Raw genomic sequence first — 12500 nt, forward strand, 5'->3', positions numbered from 1 at the left:
ATTTGACAGATTAAAATGAGTCTTTTCAAGCAATTGGAATCTGGCAAAGTATACAGTAAACAAATCATGAAGCCATTATGCAATGCAAATACAGCTCAGCATTTTGATTTGTTTCGATTGTCTGCTATTAAATAGATATCTACTGTGCTGGCAATGAGGATGTAATATAAGAGGCCATTGGTGTGAATTACGTGGGGGACAATCAGTACTCCTGTGGATAGACACTCGCTCACCACAACTGATTAAGACTATAGCCAAGATTGATATTATCAGACTGTCAAACAAACATGATGTGCATAAATTATAGTTAGGTAGTACATTCATTATACATGAATGCCATTATACATGAATAATTATTTCACACATGTTCCCCTGCCAGCAGAGCAAGAGTTGGCTACATTTTCATCATATATCAAATATGTGCCTTCAGCGACTGCCTACGTCAAATCAAATGTTATTGGTCGCATACACATATTTAGCAGATGTTATTGCCGCTGTAGAGACATGCTTGTGTTCCTAGCTCCAACAGTGCAGTAATATCTAACAATGCACAGATCTAAAATTGACCTACTCACCTGAACCTGTCTTGGATCACTTTCTTTCCTCCAATTCTGAATTAATTGATTCTGAAAAATATAAATTCCATTCATCTTTTTGCTTTAAAGTCTAGGATACTGTCATTTGTACTATTTGAAACCAAGCTATGCTAATGCACCTGGGAACACTACATTGTAGAACTATTTCTTTATCTGTGGCATGTCATCTCCTTTGAAATCTGGAAGTGCTGGATATTTTGAATTCCAAACCCCTGAGTGCACAATGTGAGTAGGTGATGACTGATGTAAACTCAAGGAAATGAAATGTGGAAAGTGCACCTTTTGCTGGGGTACAACATAAGGATCTTATCTATACTGAACAAAAATATAAAAACGCAACATGCAACAATGTCAAATATTTTACTGAGTTACAGTTCATACAGCCCACATCAACAGCATCCTCCCGGACACCCTAGACCCACTCCAATTCGCATACCGCCCCAACAGATCCACAGATGACGCAATCGCACTCCACAATCTCATCACTAAGCTAAGGACTTTGGAACTAAACACCTCTCTCTGCACCTGGATCCTGGACTTCCTGACGGGCCTCCCCCAGGTGGTAAGAGTAGACAACAACACGTCTGCCACGCTGATCCTTAACACTGGGTCCCCTCAGGGGTGTGAACTTAGTCCCCTTCTGTATTCCCACGACTGCGTGGCCAAACACGACTCCAACACCATCATCATTAAGTTTGCTGACGACACAACAGTGGTAGGCCTGATCACCGACAAGGATGAGACGGCCTATAGGGAGGAGGTCAGAGAACTGGCAGTGTGGTGCCAGGACAAAAACCTCTCCCTCAATGTGAGCAAGACAAAAGAGCTGATCGTGGACTACAGGAAAAGGTGGGCCGAAAAGGCCCCCATTGACATCGACGGGGCTGTAGTGGAGCGGGTCGAGAGTTTCAAGTTCCTTGGTGTCCATATCACCAACAAACTATCATGGTCCAAACATACCAAGACAGTCGTGAAGAGGGCACGACAAAACCTTTTTCCCCTCAGGAGACTGAAAAGATTTGGTATGGGCACCTAGATCCTCAAAAGGTTCTACAGCTGCACCATCGAGAGCATCCTGACCGGTTGCGTCACCGCCTGGTATGGCAACTGCTCGGCATTTGCTCGGTAAGGCGCTACAGAGGGTAGTGCGAATGGCCCAGTACATTACTGGGGCCAAGCTTCCTGCCATTCAGGACCTATATAATAGGTGGAGTCAGAGGAAAGCCCATAAAATTGTCAGAGACTCCAGTCACCAAAGTTATAGACTGTTCTCTGCTACTGCATGGCAAGCGGTTCCGGAGCGCCAAGTCTAGGACCAAAAGGCTCCTCAACAGCTTCTACTCCCAAGCCATTAGACTGCTGAACAATTCACAATTCAATCGCCACCAGACTATTTACATTGACACCTCCCTTCTTGTACACTGCTGCTACTCGCTGTTTGTTTGTTACCTATGCATAGTCACTTCGCCCCCACCTACATGTACAGATTACCTCAACTAGCCTGTAACCCTGCACACCGACTCGGTATCGGTGCCACCTGTATATAGCCTCGTTATTGTTATTCTCACTGGTGTTACTTTCTATTATTACTTCTTATTTTAGCCTACTTGGTAAATATTTTCTTCTTCTTGAACTGCACTGTTGGTTAATGGCTTGTAAAGTAAGCATTTCACGGTAAAGTCTACACTTGGTTTTCGGAGCATGTGGCAAATAAAGTTTGATTTGATATGAGGTTATGAGGATCAGTCAATTAAAATAAATGATCTATGGATTTCACATGACTGGGAATACAGATATGCATATATTGTGCCTGCCCATACCATAACCCTACCATAGGGAACTCTGTTCACAACGTTTAGATCAAAACCGCTCTCGCACATGATGCCATACACATGATCTGTGGTTGTGAGGCCAGTTGAACATACTGACAAATTCTCTAAAACGATGGAGGCGGCTTAAGGTAATTGAATGTTCATTTCTCTATCTGGCAACAGCTCTGGTGGACGGACATTCCTGCAGTCAGCATGCTCCCTCAAAACCTGAGACATCTGTGACGTGTGACAAAACTGCAGATTTTACAATGGACTTTTATTGTCCCCAGCACAAGGTGCACCTGTGTAATGATCATGCTGTTTAATCAGCTTCTTGATATGCCACACCTGTCAGGTAGACAGATTATCTTGGCAAAGGAGAAATGGTTACTAACCAGGATTTAAAGACATTTGTGAACAAAATTGGAGAGAAATAAGATATTTGTGCATATGGAACATTTCTGAGATATTTTATTTCAGCTCATGAAACATGGGACCAAAACTTTACATGTTGCGTTTATTTGTTCGGTGTATTATGGATGTTGGTTCATGAAAGATATTTGAAAAATGCAAAGTGGAGACAGTCAGAACTCATGTGTGGAACACAGTTTCATTATTCAGATTCAATCAGAGCCAACTCAAAATATTTATACTGACAAAAAACAACCACCATTCCTTCATGAATCTAGGGGAGAAGAGCCTTTCTTATGGCCTGGGAGGGTGTATGACACCCAAGAGTCCCTTAGGGAGTCCTTTCAACACAGCTCTGTCTCCAGACAGGTGATCATGTCACACAGAGTCTGCCAGGAACAGGGTAGTCTGGAGGGACTTGCTGAGAGCTGGGGTCTATGGTGATGGAGCAAAGGCTCACTGGCACTGGAACTGGCTTGGCTTCGTTTTTTCACCAGCAGCTGTCTGTCCATTTATATGATGGCCTGGCTGTCATGGCACCAAGGGAGATTGGGGCTTGGGTTACACAGGGGGAGGGGAGGGGGGTACTCGGGTTTAAATGTATATGAAATGTGTAACTTGAGAGAAAATCTAAAATGTTGAAATATTTATCAAATCAATGTGTAACTTGAGAGGAAATCCAACATCTGTGCAGTGCACATCATCATGATGAGAAATATTCTAGCCCAGGAGTCCTGTCAGATATCTACATGATATATGGCAACTCTGAATTAATTTATCTAGTCTAGATATTCACCATGTCCATAATAATTAATTATTTAGCCACATTAGTTTATGAACATTTTATTAACACATGAACACATCAATTAGTAATTTATGTCTATTTTGTTGAGATTCTGATAAACTACGCTATTCAAAAGAATAGGAAAATCAGTCACAGTGAAGGCACCACCTGCGCGAGCAACAAGGGCCCGGAAAGAGCTGCGTAGCGAGCTTGCTCGTGCGATTAAGGACAAAGAGAGCCCAAATCTGTCCACATTGAATAGATCCTTAATTATTAAGCAGGTGAGTAGTTTTTGCATGGGGGGGCAATGAGTGTCGGATTTAGTCAAGATAAACATAAATTGCTATATTATAAGATTCTTAATGCTTAGGTTGTTATAAGTGTACTGATATAAGTGTAATGCACGTGACATCCGGGCAACTGAGAAAAAAAAAAACTTTTTATCGGAGTTGTCTCCTGTAGGCGTTCGAGACTGTTTATGCATATTCATGAGGCTAGCAAGCGTCTCTCCATTGAATACAGTCGGTTAACGTCAACCCCCCCCCCCCCCTCATCGAATATTAAAAACTATATTTAAATAAGGAAATGTTTCCACCAATCCAAAGAGAGGAATAGGCTGGAGCTTGACAGCCCGCCATTCCCCTCTGTGGACAACGAATCGCATTGCTTATGTCTCCACCCACAGATCGCGTCATTATATCCAAATCTCTTATATATTCCACAAATATACGTCACGTACATTATGCAGTTAATTTACATAGCTAGCCACATAACACCGCCCAGTAGGACGAATATGATAATGTTTCTATTCTGGGCTGCCTTTGAAACAGTAGTGGGTGGAAAAAACCGCTGGAAAAGTTTGGGAGAGTGTGACAAACCAAGCGCTTCGAGAGACAAGAATCGAAGCTCGTTGGGCTCTTTGCCCCAATTTTGGATTACGATATGGACGCTTTGAAGTCGGCTGGAAGGGCAATAATTCGGAGCCCCAGTCTCGCTAAACAGTCATGGGGTGTGGGCAGACATAAAAGTAAGTAGTATTGGTAGCAAGCTGACAAGCTAGCATGTGGATACTAGTGAAAGGTAAACGAACATGTTTGCTATCTAGTCGTCTTTCCTATGTAACTATTTCAACGCTGGGTACCGAATGTAGCTTCCTGCTGTATTCCCCGATTTGTTCCTCTGTAGCTAGAGTAAAGTTCAGTACTTAAAGTGAAGATCATACCTAGTCTGAAAGTACTTATGCTCACTAACACACGCATACCGACACACATTCACACTCATATGCAGCTGCTACTCCGTTCTTACGCATATTATCTATCCTGATGCCTAGGCACTTTATCTTGCTTTTATGTACATAACTATCATACCCCTGCACATTTATCTGGTACTAGTACTCCCTGTATATTCCTACATTCTTGTATTTTATTCCTATTGTTACTTTTTTGTAATTATTTTGTAACTATCGTTGAAGGGATGTAAGCAAGCATTTAATGATCAAGTCTACACACCCGTTATATTCGGCGCATGTGACAAATACTTGTACATTTTACTTTTTTCATGTGATTGCTGATAGATCATTAAAGCTAAAACGTGCTAGGAAGATTGTTTGGCTATCATACCAGGTTTTCCCCAGGAAGCGTCTAGCCAGAATAGATTCTGACCATACTCTTGCTTACAGCTGTACTGGGGTCGGACTAGCCCAATATTGGACTAAAGGACCCTAAAGTTACTCCTTAGTCCAAGGAACTTGCATGTTAAGTTTAAAGAGAATTGGCACTGGAAGCCAAAACGGCCAAATAGCCTACTCAATCTAAACGTGAATCGATTCTCAATTCCGGTATAGTTCTAGAAACATAAATCCCTCAATTTAAAAATCACAACATTTTTTTCACAAATGACAAATACACACTTACTGTACACTGTTTCAACACCGTTGCAGGTGACAACACGTTTTTGGCGTCTGTGTTCAGAAACACAGATGGCTAATTAGCACAGGTAATCCACTGTTTTCCATAAACAAATGCTGTAACATGGAAATATGGCCGTGTGGGAACACTTACCCTATAAAGGTGTATCAATTTAACCATTTGTTTTTGGAAATACTTTCTCACCGATATGAAAGATAAGGTCCTTATGCTTCCAAAACCGTACCGCAAGCGATGCCTGTTAATGTTCAGACGAAGCGTCGCAGCTATTAACAATATTCCATGCTACAGAAAACGCCTTGATCCAATGACTCTTATGTGTATTGTAATGGAACTGAGTCATGGTCAAGGGCTAGGGTCGGACAGGCTTCCTGTTTAGATTAAGACACTGTGGAGCCGGCACGAGATATGGCTCAAAAAACAAATCTTCTACATGTTTTTGTGAAACAGAATGTGTAAAGGAGTGGTAGCAGGGAGGTCTTAGAGGGGGCTCGATTTAGTTTGTTTTTGGTTAACATGTAGCCTAAAAACCAACAAGCTGTAACACCTTTCAAACACATACCACCTTTCAAACACATACTGTATGCTCCACACTTGGGAAATTGGCTTAAAAACAGACTTCTTTACTTATTTTATTACACTGAACAAAAATAGAAATGCAACAATTTCCTAGATTTTTACTGAGTTAAAGTTCATATAAGGAAATCAGTTAATCTAAATAAAATCATTAGGCCCTAATCTATGGATTTCACATGCCAGGGAGGGAATAGGCCAGGCCCAGCCAGCCAATCAGAATACGAATTTCCCCAGAAAAGTGCATTATTACAGACAGAAATGCTCCTCAGTGCGGTCGTTGGCAGACTTGGTAGCATGATGCCACACGTGCCATGCTGTGCAATCAATGCTTTGTTTTGGTCCACTTTCTCTGGGTGAATAATGAGGCTTTCTAAAGGCCTACTTCCTGTCCCCAGTCTCTCCCTGCAGGGATGATGCATGGCCAACAGCCAGGGTTGGTGGAAGCTGATAATGGCCATATATAATCATGGTTACAGATTTATCAGGGCAGCATTGCATCTTCATCTTTTATGTTGTTTACCTCTATATGCAGGTCATGTGGGCCCTGGCCTGTGATAGCCTCAGGTCTAGACCTGCATTTCCTCTCACCCACACGCTGCCTATTCCTAGCAAGGTCAGGTAGTGTTTATGGCCAAAACACTGATTTAACTGCCTCTTGTTTCTATGTGGTTATTTCAATACAGCATGGCTAATGTAGAGTGTACTGCTAGCTGCTGTTAACTTGTTTCAACTTGTCATAACTGGAAGCATACCACTGCTGCAAGATAGTCTGTGTTTTGTTGTGGGAAAGTGATGCATGCTGCTTTCAATGCTGAGACCAAAAAAACAGAAGTATTCAGGGTCTTGTTATTGAGATGTCTGGAGTCCATGCAAGGCACCACCAAGTCCAAACACACCTGGATTCAATGTTGGTGTCCTCCACCCCTACATGATAGAATGTTTGAGTCCCAAATAAAGTAACTTTGGGCACTCATGCTTTGGGCTTGGCCTTGTACATGCATGCCTATTTTGTTTTGGCATCTATGCACAGATCCCCCCCAGTCTCTTTTTAACCCTGCCTTTATTTGTTCCTAATGTATTTATCCCATTGAGATTTGAAGTGTTGTTTTCAAGAGAGACCACTCAAGTCTGCAGAGCATAATTCAAGGCATTCACAGCTGTGATTCTCCCCCACTTAACATACAGCTTGACTAGTTGGGCGCATGCTTGCTATACAACATTAAAACCCATTCGGTCTGTCTACAATCAGGCTCTCAATGTTCTTGATAGAAAGCCTGATAGCCATCACCACTGTTACATCCTCAGAATGCATAAGCTCCTGAGTTGGGATAATCTTGTGCAATGTCTTGTATTCAAGATCCTAAATGGCCTGACTCCCCCTCCACTTAGTGCTTTTGTCAAACAGAAACCCAAACCCATGGCAGCAGATTCACAAAGTCTGCCATGAGAGGGGACTGTATAGTTCCCTTAAGGAAAAGCACCTTTTGTCAAACTGCTTTCTCTGTTAGAGCTTCCCATGTCTGGAACACACTGCCGTCAGACACACAACTATTGCAACTTCACAAAAAGCAAAGACATGGCTAAAGGACAGTCAGATTTGTGAACATAATCCCTAGCTGTGTATTGTCACTTTCCATGTATTCCAAATCAGTGTTTTAAGTCACATGTACAAGGTTGCAGGTATGATTGCAGTGTACAGTGAACATCTTAGGCTTTAAGCTTCAACATTCAAATTATGAAAATGGTAATAATAAACAGTATGCAAATAGCACTATATACATAATAACAGTGGCATTGATGAATAAATAAATGTTAATTGGGGTGGAGGGAGAGTAAAGACTGAGGGGTGGGGTGGAATGGCCATCACCAGCATGATCATTGAGTTTAATAAAAACAAATGTTTTCATTTTTTAAAAGTAATATACAGTTAAAGTCGGAAGTTTACATACACCTTAACAAAATACATTTAAACGCAGTTTTTCACAATTCCTGACATTTAATCCAAGTAAAAATTCCCTGTTTTAGGTCAGTTAGGATTACCACTTTATTTTAAGAATGAAATGTCAAAATAATAGTAGAGTGATTTATTTCAGCTTTTATTTCTTTCATCACATTCCTAGTGGGTCAGAAGCTTACATACACTCAATTAGTATTTGGTAGCATTGCCTTTAAATTGTTCAACTTGGGTCAAACTTTTCAGGTAGCCTTCCACAAGCTTCCCACAATAAGTTGGGTGAATTTTGACCCATTCCTCCTGACAGAGCTGGTGTAACTGAGTCAGGTTTGTAGGCCTCCTTGCTGGCACGCACTTTTTCAGTTCTGCCCACAAATTTACTATATGATTGAGGTCAGGGCTTTGTCATGGCCACTCCAATACCTTGACTTTGTTATCCTTAAGCCATTTTGCCATAACTTTGTAGGTATGCTTGGGGTCAATGTCCATTTGGAAGACCCATTTGCGACCAAGCTTTAACTTCCTGACTGATGTCTTGATGTTGCTTCCATATATCCACATCATTTCCTCCTCATGATGCCATCTATTTTGTGAAGTGCACCAGTCCCTCCTGCAGCAAAGCACCCCCACAACGTGATGCTGCCACCCCCATGCTTCACATTTGGGATGGTGTTCTTCGGGTTGCAAGCATCCCCCTTTTACCTCCAAACATAACGATGGTCATTACGGTCAAACAGTTCTATTTTTGTTTCATTAGACCAGAGGACATTTCCCCAAAAAGTACAATCTTTGTCCCCATGTGCAGTTGCAAACCATAGTCTGGCTTTTTAATGGTGGTTTTGGAGCAGTGGCTTCTTCCTTGCTGAGCGGCCTTTTAAGTTGTGTCGATATAGGACTCGTTTTACTGTGGATATAGATACTTTTGTACCTGTTTCCTCCAGCATCTTCACAAGGTCCTTTGCTGTTGTTCTGGGATTGATTTGCACTTTTCACACAAAAGTACGTTAATCTCTAGGAGACAACGCATCTCCTTCCTGAGCGGTATGACAGCTGCGTGGTCCCATGGTGTTTATACTTGCTTACTATTGTTTGTACAGATGAACGTGGTACCTTCAGGCGTTTGGAAATTGCTCCGAAGGATGAACCAGACTTGTGGAGGTCTACAATGTATTTTTTTCTGAGGTCTTGGCAGATTTTTTTATTTTTTTTCTGCTGTTGATTTCCCCATGATGTTACGCAAAGAGGCACTGAGTTTGAAGGTCGTCCTTGAAATACATCCACAGGTACACCTCCAATTGACTCAAATGATGTCAATTAACCTATCAAAAGCTTCTAAAGAAATGACATTTTCTGTAATTTTCCAAGCTGTTTAAAGGCACAGTTCATTTAGTGTATGTAAACTTCTGACCCACTGGAATTGTGATACCGTGAAATAATCTGTCTGTAAACAATTGTTGGAAAAATTACTAGTTGATGTCATAACTGACTTGCCAAAACTATAGTTTGTTAACAAGAAATTTGTGGAGCGGTTGAAAAACAAGTTTTAATGACTCCAACCTAAGTGTATTTAACTTGTTATGGATAGGGGGCAGTATTTTCACATCCGGATAAAAAACGTACCCGATTTAATCTGATTATTACTCCTGCCCAGAAACTAGAATATGCATATAATTATTAGCTTTGGATAGAAAACACTCCAAAGTTTCTAAAACTGTTTGAATGGTGTCTGTGAGTATAACAGAACTCATTTGGCAGGCCAAAACCTGAGAAGATTCCAAACAGGAAGCGCCCTCTCTGACCATTTCTTGGCCTTCTTGATCATCTCTATCCAAAACAGGGGATCTCTGCTGTAACGTGACATTTTCTAACGCTCCCATAGGCTCTCAGAAGGCGCCAGAACGTTGAATGATGACTTTGCAGGCCATGGCTGATTTTTAAACAGCGTTTGACATGCTTCGAAGTACGGTAATGGAATATTTTGAATTTTTTGGTCACGAAACGCGCCGGGCGCGTCACCCTTCGTTACCCTTCGGATAGTGTCTTGAACGCACAACAAAACGCCGCTATTTGGATATAACTATGGATTATTTGGAACCAAACCAACATTTGTTATCGAAGTAGAAGTCCTGGGAGTGCATTCTGACGAAGAACAGCAAAGGTAATCCAATTTTTCTTATAGTAAATCTGAGTTTGGTGAGTACCAAACTTGGTGGGTGTCAAAATAGCTAGCCCGTGATGGCGAGCTATCTACTCAGAATATTGCAAAATGTGCTTTCACCGAAAAGCTATTTTAAAATCGGACACCGCGATTGCATAAAGGAGTTCTGTATCTATAATTCTTAAAATAATTATGTTTTTTGTGAACGTTTATCGTGAGTAATTTAGTAAATTCACCGGAAGTGTTCGGTGGGAATGCTAGTTCTGAAAGTCACATGCTAATGTAAAAAGCTGGTTTTTGATATAAATATGAACTTGATTGAACAAAACATGCATGTATTGTATAACATAATGTCCTAGGAGTGTCATCTGATGAAGATCATCAAAGGTTAGTGCTGCATTTAGCTGTGGTTTAGTTTTTTTGTGACATTATATGCTAGCTTGAAAAATGGGTGTCTGATTATTTCTGGCTGGGTACTCTGCTGACATAATCTAATGTTTTGCTTTCGCTGTAAAGCCTTTTTGAAATCGGACAGTGTGGTTAGATAAAGGAGAGTCTTATCTTTAAAATGGTGTAAAATAGTCATGTTTGAAAAATGGAAGTTTTTGGATTTTCGAGGAATTTGTATTTCGCGCCACGCCTATCATTGGATATTGGAGCAGGTGTTCCGCTAGCGAAATATTCCATTACCGTACTTCAAAGCATGTCAAACGCTGTTTAAAATCAATTTTTATGCTATTTTTATTTTATTTTTTCTCGTAAAAAAAGCGATCATATTCCGACCGGGAGTCGTTGTTTTCGTTCAAAGACTGAAAATGAAAACATGGAGTCGTCTCGTGCACGCGCACCCCCGTCTCATTGTTCTCAGATCGACCACTTACCAAATGCGCTACTGTTTTTCAGCCAGAGACAGCAAAGTCATCATTCAACGTTCTGGTGCCTTCTGGGAGCCTATGGGAGCAGTAGAAAGTGTCACGTTACAGCAGAGATCCTTTGTTTTGGATAGATGGCAAAGAAGGCCAAGAAATGGTCAGACAGGGTACTTCCTCCACAGAATCTTCTCAGGTTTTTGCCTGCCATTTGAGTTCTGTTATACTCGCAGACACCATTCAAACAGTTTTAGAAACTTTGGAGTGTTTTCTATCCAAAGCTAATAATTATATGCATATTCTAGATTCTGGGCAGGAGTAATAACCAGATTAAATCGGGTACGTTTTTTTATCCGGCTGTGAAAATACTGCCCCCTATCCATAACAAGTTATTAAGAGTGACAGAAATTGAGGTGGCAAATGTTAGTGGTCAATCGAATCGCCTATGTGAATGCTATTAAAATAATTGAGAAAACAAGTGATGCTAGTGGTGGTACGGGACGGACTACAGCCTGTAGTTAATGTGTGCTGCTAGTCAAAAGATACCCTGTGTGTTAACAAGTTGGATTTTGTCGCGTTCATTGCCACAGTTATACACTGTACTGCACTAGTCTCAAAGAAGTCTAAGAAACTGGACATTTATTGTGGCTGCGGCAGAAATGTTTTTGGGACTTAAGGATTTTACAACTGAAGACTTACAAGGGCTTTCTGGTGCCGGAAGACCCGCCCTCCAACGTTCCCCTTGAGCCTGTGTAGGGAGCAGATCTGTTTTTATTTTTTAACAGAAAAGTTGTTTTGATTTAGTTTATTTAAAAATGTTTTTTTTTGTTGGTAGTTTGTTCTGATTTTGGGAATCTTAATTCCATCCCGCACAGTAGGTGGCGGGATGCATATTAAATTGTGTGATCGCCAATATACCATAGAAGATGGCACAGTCAAGCTAGCATCCTCTACAACCACAAGTCAATTGACCCTCCGCTAAGCCCCCCCCTTGGTTATTCTTGTTGACCTTGGACAACATTTTCCATTTCCCCATACGAACCACTGCCGAAATTGACCATATTGTACGTGTAGGTATGTACGGCAGGACCAAATCGGAAAGATGGTGCCTAACATCCGATTTAGACCAAACATTTTTTTCTACCAATGAGTTAGTCATTAGTATTTCAAAGAAATGGTCAAAAGCTCATGAAACATGGGACCAACACGTTACATGTTGCGTTTTATATATATTTTTTCAGTATGGTAATATTAAAATATATCACATTACACATTTAGTAATGATGGAATGCATTTTAAACTTCACGCATAGTAACACAAAATAATTGTATTGCGATAAGTGGGGGGGGGAGAATCTGAACAAATGACAATTTTCACGCTTCTTGTACAAATCATCCTAAAGTATCTAAAAATGTG

General features: G+C 41.0%; 1 protein-coding gene across 2 annotated transcripts in view; it reads left to right on the forward strand.

Moving 5' to 3' along the window:
* The first annotated feature begins 4345 nt into the window (after positions 1–4345).
* ldlrap1b (low density lipoprotein receptor adaptor protein 1b) overlaps positions 4346–12500 on the forward strand; it is a 73936-nt gene continuing 65781 nt past the window's right edge. For both annotated transcript variants that reach the window (XM_014160478.3, XM_014160652.3), the window contains exon 1: positions 4346–4629. In XM_014160478.3, coding sequence (XP_014015953.1) covers positions 4545–4629 — 85 coding nt within the window. In that variant the 5' untranslated portion in view covers positions 4346–4544. The remainder of the gene's footprint in view (positions 4630–12500) is intronic.

Source organism: Salmo salar, chromosome 01 (assembly GCF_965601325.2).
Source record: "Salmo salar chromosome 01, fSalSal1, whole genome shotgun sequence".
Lineage (NCBI taxonomy): Eukaryota > Metazoa > Chordata > Actinopteri > Salmoniformes > Salmonidae > Salmo > Salmo salar.